Raw genomic sequence first — 21,706 nt, 5'->3', positions numbered from 1 at the left:
TCTTTCATTTGCTTCAGTGTGTTTGCAGGAATCTCACCATATGCGTCTCCCTCCCTCAGAATGTGCAGTTCGGCTTTTCGTTTTTCTGTGATGTGACTGATTTTCAGTCTCTCTCTGTGCCTGATCTTCTCCTGTCTTTGCATTAGCATTTGTATTTTAAAACTTGTGAATAATATCTTCCCTCAGTGAAGATGTTGGTGTTTGAATGGCATTTTGTGAAATGCCTCTAGAACTGCTTGTCCCTGGTTTGAGTTTAATTTATTTATTCATTTATTCACAACACCTTATTTCAACTGCAGACTAATGAATATATTTAGTCTTTGGTTGTGATTTTGGAATAGGCCACCAACACTGTACTTATTTTTTATTTATTATGTAGTTGGAGCGATTCGTGTAAAACATGGCGTTATAGCATACACTGGAATTGTATGCTGCGACTACATGGCAGCTGAAACAGCTGAAAACCTGAGCCATTTTGTTGAAGAAAATTTGGCGAAACTCAAGGAGAATCTCAACATGTCCCGTAGTTTCAGAATCATCCTAGAGGCAGTGGAACATTCTCCAGCAGAGTTTCTAGTGCTTCCATCCGAGCTGTTTTAAAACATTTTAAACATATTTTTGGTGCACTGTGTGATGTGTGTATTCTGAAAATCTTACGGAAGAATATATTGCATTATATTCTTCAGTATAATCAGTATAATCTTTTGCCAGTATAATAAGTCTTTTTGTGAAAAAGAAGTAGGAGTTCTCTCACACTGTAGTTTCAATTCCCTCTGTTCATTTCCAATAATCCTGCTTCCGTGATTATCCATTTGACACTTCATAAGCGTGTGTGTGTATGTGCGTGCGAGTGCGCGTGCCCGCGTCTGCGTGGATGTAATATTTGAACAGAGGAGGGAGCTGCAGAAAATCATTTTTATTGTTGCCGTCATATTGAAGTGGAGAGACGAGTTTGGGAATTAATGAGTTTTCCTTTCTTGCCCTTCCCACTCCCAGCCTCTGTCTGCGTCAGCCTTATTCCTGTGTAAATATTTTCCCCTTAAAAGAGGCCGTGCATGATCTGATTGCGACAGAAGCTCTAAAGAAGAAAACCTGTTAGTGGATTTTTGTCACATCATTATTAAATTGGAAACCTGCCGTCTCGTCAGGGTCAAAGGGCCCGTGTTAAAAGCACGGCGAATTGCGCGCTGAAAGCTCTTTGTAAAGCAAACGCGTCAGTCCGCTTCAGCTTCTGACATGAGCATGACTTCCCAAACCCTCACATGCTTACAAAATTACACCATCTGATTTTGTAAAGTGTTACTGTAGGCCACCTTTACTACGAATACCGAACATATGTTACAGTACTGATACAATTTACTAATACGATCCACTACTATGTTACTGTTAAAGTGTAAGAAATCTTTGTTCAATGACCCAGTGTTACCATTAAGTGCTCATACACAAACTACAAGACACAGATGCTTGAGAGAGTCAAGCCAGTGATTAAATTATTTTCTCACACATTTTACTTTTGAATTTGCATAAACATCACTGATCCATGATCTATTAGTTGTTAGTACTACTGACAACCTCTGAATCTGTGTAAATACTGATTGGTGTTTCCACACACAATTTAGACTTGATTGTGCTTTAGGCTAGTTAGATAGTTACATAAATAAACCCTTCCGTCATAGTATCTTTGTTGTATGCCCAGACACAGCAGCTTGTGAACTGAACAATAAGACGATCGTTTGGCTTGTCACAGATTAGTGACTAATGCTGTGTCACTGTTGTCACACGTCATTCCAAAACTGTTACTATAAGGAGCCTGTACTGAGGCATAGTTTAAGTCCTATTTTGAAGAGTCATCATTTTCTTCTCTCTCGTTAAGAACAATGACAGATAAAGGCATTTACTTTAAAAAAAAAAAATCAATCAAAAAGATTGTATGTATGAGAAAGGCAGGGGTGAGGAGAAAGACGTCTCCCCCGTCTCTCCGTCTGCATAAAGGAGCCCACATTTCTTCCCTCATGCAAAAGAGGTGGGATGAGGGGGGGGGGTGCACACTAAAAAAAAAAAAAAAAACCCTTTCAGGATAAAGCCACCTATAAGCCAGTGTGAAGGTGAAAGTTTCCTCGCACAAAAGTCTGATCCGAGCGACGGCCATGCCAGCGCTTAAATGGGATTTTGAGATTAATCCGGATCAGCTGCGAGTGTGAACAAACAAAGTGGAGTGGGACTGTCTTGGGCCTCTCTGGGAGTGTACTGCCTCACAAGGTGCACAGAGGCTCTCTTAGAAGAGTATAATCACACTCACTAAGGAGGATGGAGATGTCAAAGCTGCCAAGTGTGTGTTTGTATGTGTAAGAGAGGCTAACTATGAAAGACCACAGTATTCCAATTCTCTGAGGGCAGATCAGAGGGAGGTAATGACAAATAAAAAGCATGTAGAGGAGACAAGAGTTTAGCAGATGGAAAGTGTCTTACTACGTGTCCTCTGTGACCTTAGCATGTTTTTCTTCCTCTCCATTCCAGTAGCTTCTCAAGGCTACCCAGCTTTGTATCTACTGAGCTCTCGCACTCTCTGTATGCCTGCTCACCCCAGAAACCTGATCTAAACCAATCCCTAATCAGTTCCAGGCTCCTCTATCCCACTCGTGGTACTTGCTGACCACACCATGCTGGGAGCTAACACAGTCGGTCCTATTAGCAAGGCCTTCTCTGGTCTGTTTGGCGAAGAGGGTCGACTTGAAAAGTGACCCGCTCAATGCAGTTCTTTGCTGCCCCCTAGTGGCGTGTGACAAATACAGTGCTTGGCCTTGAAACAGGTTGCGTCTTCTGGCGAGGTACACTAACTGCATCCAATCAAAGTGATGATAAAAGGGGAGAAATGCTTAAAAACAATTAAGGCTGAATTTATTTTGTGTGATTTTACAAGAAGGTGAAAGGCTTTTGCCAGACAAGCTGTTTTTATTAGTATGAAGTAGACTTTACATTTACTCAAATTATTAGCCAAAGAATTGTTCATAAAATTAGTTTTGAAATTTTAAATCCCTTTTATAACTATAAAACATAACTAACATATATCTAATCCAAGAGCAGCACTATGAAATCATAAGGGCCCACAAAACACCCGAGTGTAACTCTCAAACGTCCTATGAATCCCAGACCTTGATGTAATTTCAGTTTTCAGTTTCTCCCTCTCCTCTCACCCCCTCCAGCTGAGGCCGAGGGTCTGCGCTACGAACGAGAAGATGTGCGTGTCCTCCAGGATGGCCTTGGCCGTGGGCTTGCCGGCGCCGTGTCCGCTGCGTGTGTCCACGCGGAGTAGCAGCGGCTGCGTCTGATTGGGCCGCCGGCCCACGGTTCTCTGCAGCGTGGCCGCGTACTTCAGCGTGTGCAGCGGCACCACTCGGTCGTCGTGGTCGGCCGTCAGCAGCAGCATGGCGGGGTACGGGGGGCCCTCGCTACCTGCGCCCGGGAGGTTGTGCAGCGGAGAGTACCTGTCGAAGTCGGACAGACGGCAACCGCTTACTGATCGAAATGATTTATTGAAATTATTCTGAAGGGATATTTTAGTGCTGATGGATAATGTGTTTGCGCATTAACGTTAAAAGGGCCCCTTTTGTTCGCAGCCGCAGTGACGTATTTGTGTGGAACGGACAGGGACGCGGATCGATAAACGCTCGGGGCAGCACGTTAACGCAGCAGAAAGGAAACCTGAAAATTTTATAATAATTTATTATGTGAAATAATCATCACACGTCAAAGGCATCAAAGGTTTTCTCAGCTACGAGGTAAACCTGATCTTGAAAACGTTGAGCTAGGAAGCCTAATCCATTTGTAAGAACCCCTTCTTCAGTCTCCTGTCTTCCGCAGGGCTGCCTTAAAGAAACACTCAACGCGCGCAAAAAACGAACGCGGCTGGCGGTGGATTACAAGTAGTTAGGATGGTTGTGATTTGCGTGTCACTTGCACTTCATGGTTAGAATACTTGGGCTGTTGACCCAATAAAGTACCTGTCAAACAGAACATGAGAGTGAGGAAGTAGGTTTGTTCGTACTTGATGAGCCACTTGAACTGCTCCGGGTCGTCAGCGCAGCCGTAGTCGGTTGTCCAGGCGTGGCCGATGGTGAACTTGTGGAATTTGAGCATGTCCATCACTCCCACCTCCGCGACAGCACAGCCAAAGAGATCAGGACGCTGGTTCACACAGGCCCCTGCGGGGGAGGGGCACACAGCACTTACTTTACCCCCTGAACACACACGCACACCTGAGAAGCACTGGCCCGCACTAAAGTATCACGCAGAGTGTGTTCATCTTGGCCTTCTCCTGCGCGGATATTTAATAAAATCCTTGCAAAACACATAGCGTCTCATCTCAAACAAACCTAAACGCAGAGCAGCAAGTCACATATTAATGTGTTTTACATAACAAAGCCAATTGTTCCATTTTCATAAATGATTTAGATTGACACAGATACCACATATGCCCTGCCATATGGTATGTGTGGCTGTCGTCTAGTGATTCTGTTTAACCTTGCGTGTAGCGAAGTACTGATTGCTTTGATGACTGAGGCTCTAATGAGTAGACACACACAGTGACTCGACTGTCCCTGCTACCGTAGCTTTTACGGCTCGGTTAATACCAAATCTGTTTTAAAATCAACGTCTTCGTTAGGCTTTGATATCGCAGACGAACCTCAAGTGAAAGGTCTATGCTGCCTGTTTTGAGTGCAGGACATAAACAGGTCAGTACAGGTAAGAAGACGGTGACGTTTTTGCTCTGACTTTTGAAAATACCTTCCTAATGTCTCTGGCTGAGACAATATATGGTGTTTCATTTCTAATCATAGTTGAGTGCTAAACTGAAAACGATAAAACTTGCCCCCCCCGGGCGCTAGCCTACCGACTAGCAGACCGCCGTTGGAGGCGCCGTTGATGGCGATGCGGCCCGGCTTGGTGTAGCCCTCCCGGACTAGGTACTCCGCCGCACACTGGAAATCATCGAAGCAGTTCTGCTTGTGACCCAAGGTGCCCGCTACAACACAAACAGGGCCACACAGAGCTTTCATCTACTAACAGTATCGATTTACTTTTTAATTACGTTAAAATGCTCGCCGTTTGCACATCAAACCAGGCGCCTTTGCTGTTTACAGTACAGCACGCTGTTAACGCTACTGTAAAGGAAGCCGGTTTAAAAATGTGGACATGCGATGACGGTGTTGAACCTTTAGGTGGCGCACTTACCCAAAGAGGCTTATTATTGGAGTTTGGCACGGACCTGGGATCTTTTTAAAGTTACATTTCAGGAAAAAAAAAAAACTCAGCAGCCAAGTAAATATATGGAAGTTAATACAATGTTATTAACTCATTAAAAAAAACTGTGCAATAATATATGGCCTTGCTTTTCAACTCGGTGCTCAGGGCCACCAGACAGCCATACAGCTATTAAGAACACTGAACACCTGGTACAGATGTATTGGTAGCTGGTGGCCCCAAGGATTAAAAACACCGTCTGAAGATTTAGGATTGATCAGTCTGCCTGTTGTGTCATGTTGTTCTTTTTGCGATCTAATTTGGTACACAGTGTCTTTTATCTGGATTACAGTATAATCTGCTCAGGGGTGAGCATTAGGTCAAGCACACAGGCAGAAGGCTGAGGAGAAGTGGTGAAGAGTTGTACCTTTGTGCCAAGTCTGACCGTATTCCCCTCCCCCTCTGATGTTGGCCACAGCCAGTATACCCCCTAGGTGCCTGACGAAGAGCAGGTTTGCTGTGCTACACACACACACACACACACACACACAATGTAAAATGGTAATTAAAAAGTAAATTAATTTAATTTCACATTTCTATGCTATATTTATAAGACAAGTGATGTCTTATCACACACAAATAGGAAATCATCAAATCAGTTCAGCTTGTTCCCTGGTTTACCCACTACAACACACAAACACACACACACACACAAAAACTCACTATAACTTTTAATCTCATTCTGTCTCTCAGTTTCATTCTCTCTCATTTCATGTGGTTTTGATAATATCTTCTTTTCTTTTCTTTTTTTTCAAGGCCGTGACAAAGTACTTTCATTGTTCCGAGGATTGCACTTGTCTGGACTGAGATTGATATCAGTTCTGGGACTCCAGCTTAGGAGTCACAGCCCCAAGTGCCCTTTGCACAGCCTGCATCTTGGGTCTGGTCTGCTGTGATACAACACTGTTTTGACTGACCTAGTGCTCAGTGCTTGATCTTATGCTGCTATGATTAGTGCCACTGTGTTGTCCTTCAGTCCTGCCTTTTCCAGTCATTGGTTGGATAGCCTCATGTCAGCTACATGTGCTATCCACATTCCATATACATAGTTGACTGAATTGATAAAATGTACTTGTAGTATGGTTGAATGGAGTTCTCAAAGCCTCCGTATCCATAGAGAAAGACTGGGTGGGAGCCATCCTTCTGGATACCAACAGCATGCACCAGGAACATCGGGATCTTGGTGCCGTCCTTACTGGGGTAGAACACCTAAAAAATGCATAAATTTATAAGGGACAACAATGCAGATTTTCATCCAGCACCAGCATTCTGATTATGGCAGATGGCTCATGTTCTGGAAAGACAGCGACACGCTGAGAACTGACACGCAACAGGTAATGTGATCCAGATGTGGAAAGTCTTGTGCCTGATGACAGAATCCTGGATTAACACAGGCTGCACTGTCCTGTTGTGGGGTATGGGATTTTATACCCTGTTAATGGTGTGTGGGGGTGTGCGCACATGCAGATCTACCTGGCTGGTCTGGTAGTCAGAGGCCTGTACCCCCTTTACCTCCACCTGTCTGAAGATCGTGGGTTCTGCGTTGGTCTGACTCAGATCATAGTGGTAGATAATTCCTGCACAGGTTTGTACAGGTTTACATGTACTTAGAGGCTGGAAATGCTATTCAATATCCTAGATCATTAACTATGCAAGAGATTTTTTTATTTATTTTTTTTGGTGGGGGGGTCATATTCATAAGACAACTAAATAATCAGATTTTGGCCTCCGTTTGTGAACTGAACCATAGAAAATACATATGAGCTCACTAAATTTGGATAGTATACGCGGGATGAATGCTAATAAGTATTGTTCACTTCATATGGTGTAGTTTGAGAAGTTTGCAAGCCCTGAATGATGTGCACCTGGAGTGGTGAAAGACGTGAACTTATAGAAGAAGTCGGAATGCTTCTTTTTGCAGCTGAGCCCCACAACCGTGCCGACATCTAAAGGCAGGTCGCGGATCCACGCGCCGGAGCCCAGCTCGTACAGCTGCAGGATGTCCTTCACGTCATGCACGTAGTTGACCAGCAGGTGGTGCTGATTCACACACTGCACAAAGCCTGGGGGTAATAAACTGGAAGTCAGAAGTTCAGTTGTGTTGAGGCACGATTATTAGCGTTTTCCGTGAAAAACCTGAATTTAACCAACTGCTTAAAGAGAGAGAGAGAGAGGCTATCTGAAGGATAATAATGCTCCTTTCTTCTTTTCACATGTAAATGCTTAAACCAGAATACGTAAGTGGAAGTACACAGTCAATAAAGATGCGGTCATTTTTTCTGGAACCCCCCCCCCCCCCCCCCCCAAAAAAACAACAACAACTAATTTGTTATATCCATTTCCATCATTTTCGATCAAAACATCGGTGTTGCAGAATCAGCACGAGTGTGCGGTTCAATTATGGGAACGTGGACAGAGGTTTGTGTTTAAGAAATGATCTCGTACAATTTCTTATCAAATCAGGAAATGTAATCCAGTAATATAAGAGGTAGGCTACAGCCAACCTACTGCTTTCTTTAAAGGACAAATCTGTTCTGATGCGTCATATAATTTCACTCTTGGGTGAAATTTTTAACCAGGTGTGCTGGCAGCTGGAAACTCTGTGCTACCGTCCTCTCCAGGGTATGTCTGCACCAGACAGCGATTTCAATATACTGAAAAGCACCTGAAGTCATTACAACATAAGACAAAAGCCCGATGCGTGAGTCATATCAGCACTCACAAAAACGCTCGCTTCGCCATCGAAGTCGAAATGAGATGAACGATGAAACGGCATTAAGTAACATGCCAGTGAACAAGTAAAGCAGTTTACCAGTTCAAACAGTGAGGGTTAAATTGACTGTGAAACGAGAATTACATTTTGACTACGTTCGTGCAGTGGTGTTATGGTTTATGAAATTAAATTGAAGCGATGTTAGTCATATTGATTTATATATATATATATATATATATATATATATATATATATATATATATATATATATATATATATATATATAATATTAACAGAGAATTAATGTCTGGTCATTTTTATGTGCACCATGCGTGTTGGTTTGTTGTTTTTTTTTGTTTTTATTTTATGGAAGAATTTTAGAATTGATTGGAGGTTAATCTGATGGCAGCGAGGCTGCACTATCCCCAGGCTGCGCAGGTCTCTTACCCAGGACGTCCTTCTCGTCTTGAGGAATGAGGGAGCTCCAGTTTTCCCTCCCTGGCTTCTGGAGGTCCACGTTGATGACGCGGTAGCGCGGCGCGTCCAGGTTGGTGCGGAAGGTGACCACGGTGCCCTCGTTGGTCACGTAGGTGTACTGCGCCTCAAACGTCTCCACCAACTTCACCCACGGCAAGAGGCCTGGAGGTGGGATTAAGGCATTTCAGTGTGTGTGTGTGTGTGTGTACTTCCATGTGTGGCTGTAATACAAAGATCATTACAGTGTCTATTATGCCCTGAGCATACTACAGATATATCAGGTACATCAGTTACAAGTTTTCAAGTTTCTGGCTCTCAGCTGTGAGTAAGAAGGGCAAAGCTTAATTAGCTTTAAGCTATGAGCTACAGAAATGTTGTTTTTTTTCCAATTGATTCTGTTTTATTCTTGGTTTCATTTCCTTGTTTCAGTGGTGTGTTTCAACTGTTTTCCTATAAGTTTATGTTTAAAGAGCCTTCTAAGAATGAAAGCATCCATCCAAACATTGCGTGAGATATTTAATTAATTGTGCCTGTGATCTTTCTTTGCCACCCTGAAATCCCCTAACAACTGTTTCTCCCTCAAAGCACTAACCCACACACACTCCCATCATACACCCAGATTTTTCAGCCACATTCACAAAAGATGACATGCACAGACAGACCTGAGATGCCGTCGGGTAGTTCCTGCAAATCACAGTACCACAGCTGGTTAACGGGCTCGCAGCCCTCGGTGATGGACAGCACCGCATACCTGCCATCATCAGACACCTCGAGAGAGTGAGAACGAGAGAGACCAAGAGAGGGGGGGAGAGAGAGAGAGAGAGAGAGAGCAGGTGATGGGGATAATGGAAGAGTGTAAGGGAGAGAGAAAGAGAGTGAGAAAAAGAGGAATGGTGGTGAAAACCACCGTAATCCAACAGAGCATGTCACATCAGCACTTACCATTCTTTATATTTTAGATGTACTAGGCCAATATAATTTCCTTCTATTTACTTTTACATTGAGAAAAAAGTTTTTCTGCAGTTGGTTTAATCTATAAAATCACCATTGTAATGGCCCTATGGGCTGTCTGTCTTATTTTTGCGTTGATTGTTGTAGGTGAAATGAGGAGGCGGAGCTGGACCTGATTGGCTGCTGAGACACCAGTGTGCAGGGGATTAGGGTCTCTTTAAAAAGCTGTTCAGCATCGTTAGTTGTTAGCCTTTGATGTCGCTTTTTGCTTCTCTTTGTTACAGGTCAAATTTTTAGGCCGTTTGGGGATTACTGATGACGGGGATTTATTCTAGCAGTTTTAACTATATCAATGTAGAAATAAAATTTACTTTTGACTATAACTACTTCCCATCACTTCCCACAATTGTTTGTTATGAACCAGCTGGAGATCGGTCCATAACGCCATGTAACAATCAATTTTAAGTAATGATTTTTTTTTTGAAGTGTCAGTAATGTGATTAAAATCCTTTTTTAAACCAAATATTATATATGTGGTAGAGCAAAATTCAATGGGGCAAAAATTGGTTTTGGTCTGTGTGAATTGGTGTGTTCTGCCTTCCATCATCCCAGACCATTGCGTCCTCAACAGAAATTAGCTAAATGGACCTGAAGCAAAATGCTTTGTCTTAAAATATCTCATTAAAAGATGTTTATTTAGAATTTCCCAGCCTAAAGGTGTCATGTGACCGTTATATATTCTCACAGTGACGCTGCTGTGCCATTTTGGGTGGTCAGGAAATTCTGCCACTAGGATGTCCTCTGATTGGCTGGTGCCAACCACATGGTAGAAGAGTTTCTGGTTGAGGTTGCATGTGGTCTCTGTACCTGGAATAAAAATGACACGGGCAGAGCGTGAGAGAAAGCATCTTGCATTACTGTGGAAAATAAAAGCACACAAGAATGGCTGACTGAAATTCACATTCACTTACTTGCCCATGCTTAAACTCAAACTTTAAAAGTGTGCGCGTGTGCATTACCCATAATAGCATTTACACACACATCCACAGATCACATCCCTACCCTCACCATCAACCTTGCCGTCCTGTATTGGGTAGCAGTTGTAAAAGATGCCCTTGGCGTCATGGGTCCAAGCCAGGCAGCTGAACTTAACCCGCTCCAGGACATCGGGAAGTGGAGTGAGGTCATTGGCCTTCATGAACCGCACCGTGACCCAGTCGGAACCGGCGCTGCTCAGCCCATACGCAAAGTACTCGCACTCCTCGGACAGCCGGCACACTACGTGCAGAAAGAGGCAGAATGAGATAGATGAGGAAGGGCATGTGTTTGTGTGTGTGTGTGGGTGTGTGTTTGTGTGTGTGGGTGTGTGGGGGTGTGTGTGTGTGTGTGCGAGAGAGAGAACCCACTCTTTAGAGCCACAGTGCCATCCTCAGAAAGTATGTTGGGGTCAAAGAACACAGAGGCTGGGCTGTCTAGAGAGTCCTGCACATACAGCACATCCTGGTTCTGCAAACCCTCATTGTGGAAGTAGAAATACCTGCCATGCAAGGACATTTGTATACATGTCTGATCACAGACACAGGGAAGAACCAGTTGGTTTGTTGGTTTGTTTGCCTCTTACACAAGACATTTGAAATCATCCAGTCAAAAAGATGGTGTCTTTTGTGATAGTAGTTTGTGAAAACATTAGGTATAGCTGGGTGTGTTTGACCTAACGTTTGGTTTATTTTGATCCTGTGTCATTGGAGTCAATGTCAGATAAGTATAATAATACATAGTGTGTGTGTGTTTGTGCACAGTTATTTTTTAAAATTTAGTAGTACATAGGAGTTACAAGTGTGAGAGTTTAGCATTTTGTGGTTGGTATTATTTGTAGCAGCACTTTTTTGGTCAGGGGCAGAGTTTGTGGGCATACAGTTTGTGATGGTACCTGTGTCCTCTCTTGTAGGGGCAGCTGTATTTGGGGTAGTTTTGTGGGCTTACAGTTTGTGATGGTACCTGTGTCCTCTCTTGTAGGGGCAGCTGTATTTGGGGTAGTTTTGTGGGCTTACAGTTTGTGATGGTACCTGTGTCCTGTCTTGTAGGGGCAGCTGTATTTGGGGTAGTTTTGTGGGCATACAGTTTGTGATGGTACCTGTGACCTCTCTTGTAGGGGCAGCTATTTGGGGTAGTTTTGTGGGCATACAGTTTGTGATGGTACCTGTGACCTCTCTTGTAGGGGCAGCTGTATTTAGGGTAGTTGTAGAGCTCAGTGAGACGCTGATGAAACTGAGCCCTGACTTCACACTGCTCCAGGTACGGCATGGTCAGACTGTTCTGCTCATCTACAAATGCCTAAATACCCCCCCCCACACACACACACACAAATATGAACACAAACATGCACACACAACCATGAGCATTCACACATATATACACACTCACACAAATATGAATATGCACACATACACCCAGGTTTATGAACTTGAACATACAGACATACATGCACACACATGCACACATATATACATGCAGATGCAAGCAAGATATCCATTACTATGCAAATATTCTTAGTGCCTGGATTACGGATTTTTATGTGGCACTCTTGGATTTATTCTCTCAGGGGGGTTGACACGGGTTCACCTTGGTCTCCTCGCTGTCAGGATCCTCTAGCCACCAGTAGGGGTCAGGGACCTTCACCCCGTGGTAGTCGTCCACCTGAGAAATATGGCAAGGGTGTTAGTTGCACACACAGTGCACACACTTTGTTCTACATGTTTAAAATCCTTGAAGTTTCTCACAACAGTGCTTCAGGATGACTAAACGAATCACTGAAAATTAATTTGGCTTTCCAGTTTAGTGTAACTTGTAGAAACAGCCCCAAAACCTCAACTGTGACATATAACTACCCAGTGACATATACTTCCCTGTTCAGACACACACACCCAAACACATATACATTCATAACATTCTTCTCAGTCCTTCAATTTTGCGTATTTGTAAATGTCCGTATGTGTCTAAGCGGAAGAACAAAAGATAGAAATGAATGACCCTGTACGTGTGTGTGTGTGCGGGAACATGTGTGATCATACAATATAGTGTGCGTGCGTGTGTAAGAGCCTCTAGGTGAAAAACACTGACCTTATTCTCATCCCGTCTTGCCTCAGGGTATTTGAAAGCCATATTCACTGGTTTTGTGCCCGTGTTTGTGTCTGTTTGCTCTCTTGGATTAACTGTGCCTTTCTGAGTGTGTTGTGTTGGTTTCCGTGCTCTGCGAACCAGCTGCCAAGAGTACAAAGTGAAAGTGAAACCAAACCAGTCTCCTGTTCTTTTCGTCGCATGCGTTCTCACCCTCTCTCCTTCCTTCTCTTCTTCTGTCTCCCTCCCTCTTTTTCCACACAGCACTGAAGGAAGTGATGTCACTAGTAGCAAAGCCAAATGAGCAGAAACAGGATCACACACCATTCCCGTGTGTGTGTGTGTAGATAGTAGTTATTCTCCTAATCAGAGATAAGATGTTAAAACCTGATTTCCCTTCAGTCCCAGTGAGATAACCAGAGGCGGGTTTCTGTGCTTCAGCGCTAGTTCTCAGTATTGCAGCGCTGTTTTATGGTTTTGTCACCTACAGGGAGGCAGGCCCTTCTGGCCGGCGCTTTAAATCTATCACTCACGCTGCTAATCCAAAGTAAAAGTTGCTCTTATCTTTTTTTCACTCACACTTTGGCCTTCTGCTATAGGCCTGGCAGTTTGTCTGCAGTATTTTAACCTTTGCAAACTTTGCGCTCTTCTGGATTTAGGTCGGTGTTGCCGTTCTTGCAATCTGTTAGACCCCCTCCTCCAACTTAGGGGTTGCTCGCATGCAAGCTCCCCCTGAAATGCCGCTATCATGACTGGGACAAGCTTGATGTGAAACGGCCACCTTCTTTTGGAAGGAGATCTTGCTCTCCTTCTGATTTCAGCCTCATGTGTGTGGAGAATCGTCAGGGATGTGCAGCTGTCCTGGGGTCAGAGAGTCCTTCCTGTCTTAGTGTATGGCTTGATGTCATCCTGATAGTTGTTGGAAGCTTCACTTATGAATTTGTATGCCTCTCCACTCTCACTGATGACCTTACTGAGGAGGCTCAGGCTGATACAGAACAGCAGTTCAGACAGCGTGTCTTGCTACATACCACACTTTATATATTGCACTCCAGCATTTCTCTGCATTCCAGATGAAGGCCATTATGTTCCTATTGACTTTATACAGCTCTGGAAATTTGAGTATGTGTGTGTACGTTCTTGTAGGTTGGTGTGTCTGGTCTTAGACTCCTGGTGCCTTGAGCCTCTGCTGTTTCCAGTCCCCTGGGGTTTCCATGTTGTGGACATATGGAGTATTGGGTAGTAGTTAAATGGTGCTTGGTCCATGCTGAGGTCCCTCATGAAAATATATATATATATATATATATATATATATATATATATATATATATATATATATATATATATATATATATATAATATAAAGTTGTTTGCTAGATTGTTTGTTTGCTTGCTTGTTTACCTTCTGCTTTAGCTCTGTTTCTGTACATCTTGGATATCTGCTATGACATCTAGATAAGACCATACGTGATTAATTAAAATATGAAATCATAATCGTTTCCAAATAACCATTCAACCTTATAACATGAGTCATCTATTTAGCAGATTTCATCAGGAAATTACCCAACATGTATTCACAAAGTTTTAACTGCCTGACATCATCCTGTGATATATCAGCTCGGGATGGTGTTTGCCAAAAATGAAAAGGATGTGTTACAAAAACAATTAGTTAAAATAAAGTTAAATATGATTGCCATGTCCACTAGAATATGTGAGCGGAGCGGCGACACGCAGTTTCACCGGGATCGCGAGGAGCGGGTTTTCTCTCGCTCCAAGCTCGTACCAGTATAACGTGACAAACGGCCAGTTTGCATTGTACATTTTTACCAGCGTGGAGTTCTCTAGGTAATTTCACAGAGATCATCAAAAATACAAGTGTCCAGTCAAACCGTACAGTGAACATGAGTGTGGTGATTTTATCACTACCACAAATGATTCGCAGTGGAATATAAGACAGGTAGTTTTGCATCTACAGCGACGTGTCCTTGCACGATGCACAGTAGGCTAAACAACATTGTTTTTGATTAAAATAATTTGCAGCCTGCTGCTGGTTTTTCTTCATTTCAATTGTTTTTATTGGTGTGAGCAAGGAGCGGGTGACGAGCGGGAAAAGGAAAAGCAGGAGCGGAGCGGAAATTGGAAAAGCGGGAGTGGAGTTGAGCGGAGCAGTTACATGACGCTTGGAGCGGGAATGATCTCCTTCTCCACTTTGCACACATGCTCTGATGTTCACTAATGACATACTTTCTACACATATCCTGTAATCATGCTAGTCATCGTCCCAGCACGGCGGATTATCATGGAAAAAGCACTATAGTACTTCACTAAATGGTATATCAAACTGAGGTAGGGAATTGGAGACCGAGATGGGGGAAAGGATATTATTTTGTGGTTTTAATTACAGGGTAGAGGAGGTTTGCACTTACCCAGTTAGTATTACATGTTTTGTGAGGTGTGTGTGTGTGTGTGTGTGTGTGTGTGTGTGTGTGTGTGTGTGTGTGTGTGTGTGTGTGTGTGTGTTTGTGTGTGTGTGCGCGTGCGCGCACATGCATGTGTGACACATTCATGTTGTGGTTATCTCAGTAGTATCACTTGATGCCTTTGGCAAAACTTTGATGTTTTTAAGGCACACAGAAACACACATACAGGCATAGTCTCCCATGTCTCTCTCTGGTAATGGTGTCAGTGTCAGTAATGCTACTTTTACTCTTAAGTCTTTTTATTAGTGACCAGTAATATATAAATTCATTTTATATTCTTTCCAGTTTAAAATGATCACATAGCATTAACAAACAGTAGTCAGGTGTGTATCAGCTACAGGAGGTCTCACAGATATTATACAAATGCCACAAACTGAGTTACACAAGTGCATGTACACACGCACTGCTTTAATCACACAGTCACCATTTAGTTACTGTCAGTTACTGTTAAAGCTTTCTTGTTGTTCAGATGCATTTGTAAAATATCTAATTTTTGTATTTATAGAGATTCTAGGAGTTCTTCAGATTGTTCTGTCAGACATGGTATTTTTATGAGTTGGGAAGTGAAGTGTGGATTGCATACACTGCTGATGTCCATGCTGGAAACTATTTAGTATCCATCGTTTGTCAGAGTGTTGGGAGAGGAGGTTACCAAATGATATGTGAAACGCCTATAGGATAATAGTGTATCACACGGCTTCTGGGATAGGGCGACTCACATTTTCCACTGGCCATGGACCAACACGCTTATGTGTAAGCAGTGTGGTACAGTGAATCTTAATGTCTCCTGGTCTCCCACATCAACCCCAAGATTCCCAGAGAGAGCACAGTGGCCAAACATAAAAAACAAATATACAAAAGCACAGAAACTTCAACTCAAGCAGGAACTGTGAGGTGATTCAGAGGGGATTATTCATAATGCTCACTTTATTACCCACTCTGTCAACCAATTAGAAGCTTCTGGCTGTCGATATGGGTCATGGCCTAAGGGGATGGATCCAACATGTAAGACTTGCAGGGGCCCTAGACAGGGTGGGGCCAATGAAAAGAAACCAAGACTGAAAGTATTTGACCTAACTGTCGACAGGAAAATCCCCACCTGACTCACCCCAAGGTCATGCTTACGTATGATGTTTATGGCACTTTTTAAACAACAGAGCTTTTTTGCCCTTCTGTTTATTATGGCATTTTATCAGTGTTGGCTTGACATTGAATCCTGCCTTTTTGCTGGCTTGTCTTTCATAAAATGTGATTGTGAAGTTCATGAAGTGCTGGTTTTACATCACTCTGCATTTAACACAACCAAACATTCTGTGTGTGTGTGTGTGTGTGTGTGTGTGTGTGTGTGTGTGTGTGTGTGTGTGTGTGTGTGTGTGTGTGTGTACAGGCGTGCGTGTGTGCGTGTGCATGTGTATCATATATCATATGAGTCTTACAGTACTGTGCAAGACCTAGGCCACCCACACAGTTATAATCAATAAACACTAAACAACAACACATTTATGCAAATAAACATTTACACAATATAAAGGGATCATAATTTTCTTTTCCAAAAAGTTATTAAAAACATTTTCAAGAAAGTCATTACCTTATAAGGTGGCTAGAAATGAGCCCCATGAGTTTGTCTTGCACAAGTCTTTGACCATGGTACTGACGCCTAACCCCCTGAACACCACTGAGAGCCGCAGGCCGTACTCTCACAGATGGTCAGTCACAGCCTCACTGCCACTGAAGCTGTGTGGAAACCTAAACAGAGAACAGAAAGAGCAACCAAAGTCTAAAGAATCTTGTGAGAGAATATACTGTGGGATGATTTTTCTTTAAGGAGTGCATAAATACATACTGCCATACGTATTTATGGAATATGTACATATGGCACGTGTTTGAAACCTTTAAACTTTGGTTTGCTTGTTTGTTACTGGTCTGATAACTAATATTGCTCCCACAGCTACTCACCGCAGGCCATGTGTTATGCTTTGCACTGCTAGTCAGCATTGGTAGAGCATGTAAATATTATCGGCTAAACAAATTCATCTTAATTTGGATGACTAAGATATTTTAACTTCAACTTCAGGATTTAAATGTATTTGAACGGATTACGTAGTAGTATTTGAGAATGCAACAGATTAAGGTTTTGCCTCATGATTATGACATTATGGAAATTTGAACAAGTTTGATTCTCACAAGTGCACAGTGAGGTAATTAAGTGCTCATGTGGACATCATTCCATCATATTTCTGCAACAGCAGAGTTATCAGCTTGTGTTTCTGAAACAAGATCAAATAGATCAAAGATCATATAGATCAAAGTCTGCACAAAAACAAACAAAACCCCAGAATCTGTCCTCATCCATGCCCAACTGGGGTCAAAAGCCACATCCAATATACGCTGTGACATTGCTGTTTCATTGTCAAGTTGTGCACATGTGTGTTGCTGGATGCATGTCAAAACAGGACTGCTTTTCTCAGTGTCAGTAGCTGCAAGGCTAAAACAGTGTATCTATGATAACCACCTTTCTGGGCCCCTGCTTCAGGAACGTTTGTCTTATCATTATACTTTGTAAAGCATGTGGACAAACAGTGCTTTACCTCTGAGATTGGAGCCACTCGACAAACTCAGATGACAGTGGAGACACACCTACTGCGTTCTCTTTAGAACAGGCTGCCTTTCACACAGAATGGGAATGAAACATGTCTAAAAAGTAGGTGCTATCCCCCCTTAAGACTCCTTTTTCTAATTCAGTTTGATTCCAAGTAATTTAGCTGCTGTTACCATATATAATTACAGGTTTGCTTGTTTCTCTAAAGCATCAATGTCTTCAATATCAGTGTAATTTATAACTGAAAATAACAGAAAATGTCTATATCCCCTGTCCTGTTCTGCTCCCTCCCGGGCTGAGTGGCACGCTAGCACAGACACGCCACTTGCCATAGGCCACTTAACCCGTTTTCAAAGAAACTGCCGTACAATCCACTCTATGACACATAGGTCTTACATGCGCATGCGCATACACGCAAACTTAGACATGAAAACCACGCAGAGAGGTGCTCTTTTATATGACTAAGAGGTTCGTGCCTGACTGAAGCATAAGGTGTAGCACACCCACACACACACATTTGGGATTTTCAACCTCCAGATCACCAGGTCACAATGGAGTTGCATAAAACAACATAAACAGAAAAACAGATTGGCCCACCAAATGTCCCCCACCAAACGTCCCCCACCAAACATCCCCTACCAAGCAGCCTACCAAACACCCCACCAAACCTCCCCTAACAATAACATCAACATCATTCTTTTTGGAAATGGCAGAGTCGATAGAGCAACAAAGTCAATGAATCAGTAAATTATTTTTCAAGGACCACCAGGGGAGTGGTCTATTAAAGAGGTGAACTACTTTCAGTCTGGTCACACTGAGCATTAGTAGTAGCCGTTTGAATGCAGGTCAGCTTGTGAAGCTTGATTGTGAGGATTAGGGAAGGAAAGGGCCTACTGTGTCAGCGATTATCAAGTGAGGAAAGTTAACTGTGTCATATCACCTAAAAATAGCTTTAGTAACTAATGTATGACAGCTAGCTGTAAGCTGCAAACTCAATAGAAACTGGTTTGGTAAAACCAAAGTTTGAAAAGCCTAAAAACTTAAGTGAAGAAAACTATAACAACAGACAATAATAATAATAAAAATGTCAAAAGCTGCAAAATGCAGGAGAATGATGAGTTTTACGATACTACCCAAAAGTACCCACGAAATTAGATAATCCTGATAAGCAGGGGAAACTTCCAAAATGTGGAAATTATGAGTAGTAAATGCACGATACTGTTTGTGCTCAGTTCAGACAATTTCTACATTTCTGACAAAGGGTTTGACATTGTCTGCTTGAGGCCCAAGAACTAAACAGAGTACCTATAAATACTCCCTGGGTCTATAAGATGAACTTCTGTTTTGCCTTCATTTATCTTTAGAAAGCTATGACATATGCAGTTTATAATACCCACAGAACCTTTTAATGCATACAGTCGAATTTGACTGGCTATTCCAGTGATGGCATTTTATAGAACGATACAGCTGCATGACTGGATGGAACCTGAGCACTGATTGTGAGCGAGGCCTTCTCGTCCAACATCAGTGCCTGCTCGTTTGAATGAACAGGCATGACTTTTCACAATTACACCCTTGTGGAAAGCCTTCCCAAAAGAGCAGAGGTTGTAATAGATGCAAGGGGTGGGGGGGGGGGGGGGGGGGGGGGTGGGGGTGGGGGTGGGGGGGGGGGTGTGTGGGGGGGGGGTGGGTGTGGGGGTGGGGTGGGGTGGGGGTGGGGTGGGGGTGGGGGGTGTGGGTGGGGGGGGGGGGGGGGGGGGGTGGGGGTGTGTGGTGGGGTGGGGGTGGGGGTGTGGGTGGGGGGGTGGGGGGGGGGGGGGGTGGGGGTGGGGGTGGGGGTGGGGGTGAATGGTTAATTTTTGTTTTTCCTCTTTTCTTTCCATCTTTAATAAACACTCCTCTCAGCGTTTGTGTCCTGCCTCTAATCACTCAGTTCCTTTCCTTTTGACTAAGAGGTGTAGGCCTGACTGAAGGAGGCCCACACACCTACACATATCTGTCATTTTGAAACTTCCAGAGGCTGGTTCACCTCTGCATAAAACATGAAAAAAACAGCCCTTCTAAATGACCTAGAACATGGAGAGCAAGCTACCACATAATACTTTTTAGGAACTGGCCAAGCCAACAAAACACTGAATTACTAATCTCCTCTCCCACACAAATTCTGCTTCTTATGTCCAATGATAGTTCAAATAGTTTCAGTATGTTTAATCAGGAAATTGAATCATTTTGAGTCATCATGAATTACATTATTTGAAAGTTTAAGTTTATGTATATTGTACATTGCTAGCCTGAGGCTACACTATTAAAATAGCAACCACTGCAGAGGCTGCATGCTTTAAAATATCATAAAACTGATGAAATTCAAGCTGAAATTTCTCCAAAAAGCTGTTTGTATACCACGTGCGTAAAAGCGAAGTGGAGACTTTTTTGAAGTCTAAAATGATTGCAATTAGATGGATCAGGGTATTTTAAGAAGAGACTGATCACTTACTAGCTTAAAGTAATTTTGTACACTACATTAGCTTAGAGATTTATTCACCGTAGCTTGTATATAGAGACTGAAAATCCCTAACACCTTTTTAAGAAAACAGGTAGTACCAACAATAGTGCTAGAAGAAGGTTTCAGATTGTGCAGCTTGCCTTGGTGTGAATGTCTTCTTTCTTATTCTGTTTTGACTAGGAGGTGTGGATACCACTGTACCATGGCCAGCGGGACATCTGCAAACACGTCTGTAGTTTTGTGACTCTCAAATCACTGTGTCTCATTAGAGTTGCTGCTCAGACTATCTTGCCGAGTGACCCCAACCATCACAGGAGTTCTTATAATACATGCTATAGGAAGGGCTATGAATGCTCTAATAGTTATTTGGGTTCTTTTTCTTTCTTTCTTTTTTCTTCCTTGAGGGCGTGTCTTTCATTTTTCTTTTTCACCGTAAGGACTGCCAGAAGGGTTACATGAAACAAATGTGAAACAAAGGCCACAGAGTTGAGGGTCTGTATGAACACACACACACCCGATCATAATTTATCTTCGGCAACTCTTCTGTAGAAGTTATCAAAAAAATAAATATATAGACTGTGGGGGGATGTAGTCTTTGTCCTGAGCTAACATGCTCTGTCCCTTTCAACAGTCTTAAGTAACTGCTAATACCCTGAACACTGCCCCCTAGCTAGATGTCAGGGGAGTAAGCATGCATGTTGAAGCTCGCTGTTGTTAGCGTTTGTGAGCACTAGCACCTCAAAGTGAGTGTCAGGTGATGGAGGGCTAATAGGGTTTAGTTTTCAGACATGTAATCTGCTTAATCCTTTGTGAAAAAAAGTGTTTGGATGAAGATAGCGAGAAGAGGAGGAGGGTAGCAGACTACTGATGCATCCTTTAGTAACCACAGCCCACTGAACGGTACAAGTACATGTTGTGGACCAGGGACAGAATAGATTTATGTGATTTAGAGCAGTATTAAAGAAAAAAACTGTGTAATCTCTAAAATGAATACGATCTCACACTTCTTATTTAGAAATCTAGGCAAGCCTTTACATTACATAGCAACAATTACAGTGTATCTTATAGTATAATATAGGTAACAATATGTTCCAACAATTAGATGCTCTGTGCTTACTCTTTGCTCACTGATACTACAGATTTTATGTAAGAACAGTGCAGTTACATAATGTGACTCAATATATTACACTGTGATTAATATATTTCACTCAGTTTATATACTCACCTATGTGATGAATGATTCAGTGCCCATCCCTGTCTATAGTGTGTGTGCACATATTAGCCAACTTACAGTTATGACTGAGTACAACTTGAGCAATTGAGGGTTAAGGGTCTTGCTCAGGGACCCAACAGTGGCAACTTGGCAGTGGTGGGGCTTGAACCAGCAACATTCCAAGTGCCTTAACCACTGAGCTACCACTAAAGCTACTCACTAAAATCATCTTTCCAGTGTACTGTGTTGTGGTTTATCAAAAACACAATGCATTGCTATGTGACATAGTTTAGGTGACGGTTTAGTTGGTGTCTGGTTTACGCATAACTACTCTCATAGCCTGTTAAAGGAA

General features: G+C 42.8%; 1 protein-coding gene across 1 annotated transcript; it reads right to left on the bottom strand.

Moving 5' to 3' along the window:
* Positions 1 to 2,876: 2,876 nt before the first annotated feature.
* Positions 2,877 to 12,910, bottom strand: LOC113580103 (prolyl endopeptidase-like). Its single transcript, XM_027014437.2, has 15 exons — positions 12,563 to 12,910; positions 12,065 to 12,139; positions 11,643 to 11,776; positions 10,849 to 10,979; positions 10,511 to 10,720; positions 10,188 to 10,309; positions 9,154 to 9,259; positions 8,462 to 8,653; positions 7,167 to 7,364; positions 6,775 to 6,878; positions 6,374 to 6,510; positions 5,669 to 5,763; positions 4,892 to 5,023; positions 4,046 to 4,202; positions 2,877 to 3,485 (listed from the first exon to the last, which is right to left on the bottom strand). Exons 1-15 carry the CDS (start codon positions 12,884 to 12,886, stop codon positions 3,191 to 3,193), a joined length of 2,412 nt encoding a protein of 803 aa, XP_026870238.2. The 5' UTR covers positions 12,887 to 12,910; the 3' UTR covers positions 2,877 to 3,190.
* Between the last annotated feature and the right edge of the window lie 8,796 nt (positions 12,911 to 21,706).

The sequence above is a fragment of the Electrophorus electricus genome, chromosome 1 (assembly GCF_013358815.1).
Source record: "Electrophorus electricus isolate fEleEle1 chromosome 1, fEleEle1.pri, whole genome shotgun sequence".
Classification (NCBI taxonomy): Eukaryota; Metazoa; Chordata; class Actinopteri; order Gymnotiformes; family Gymnotidae; genus Electrophorus; species Electrophorus electricus.
This window is presented reverse-complemented; position numbering and strand designations above follow the sequence as displayed.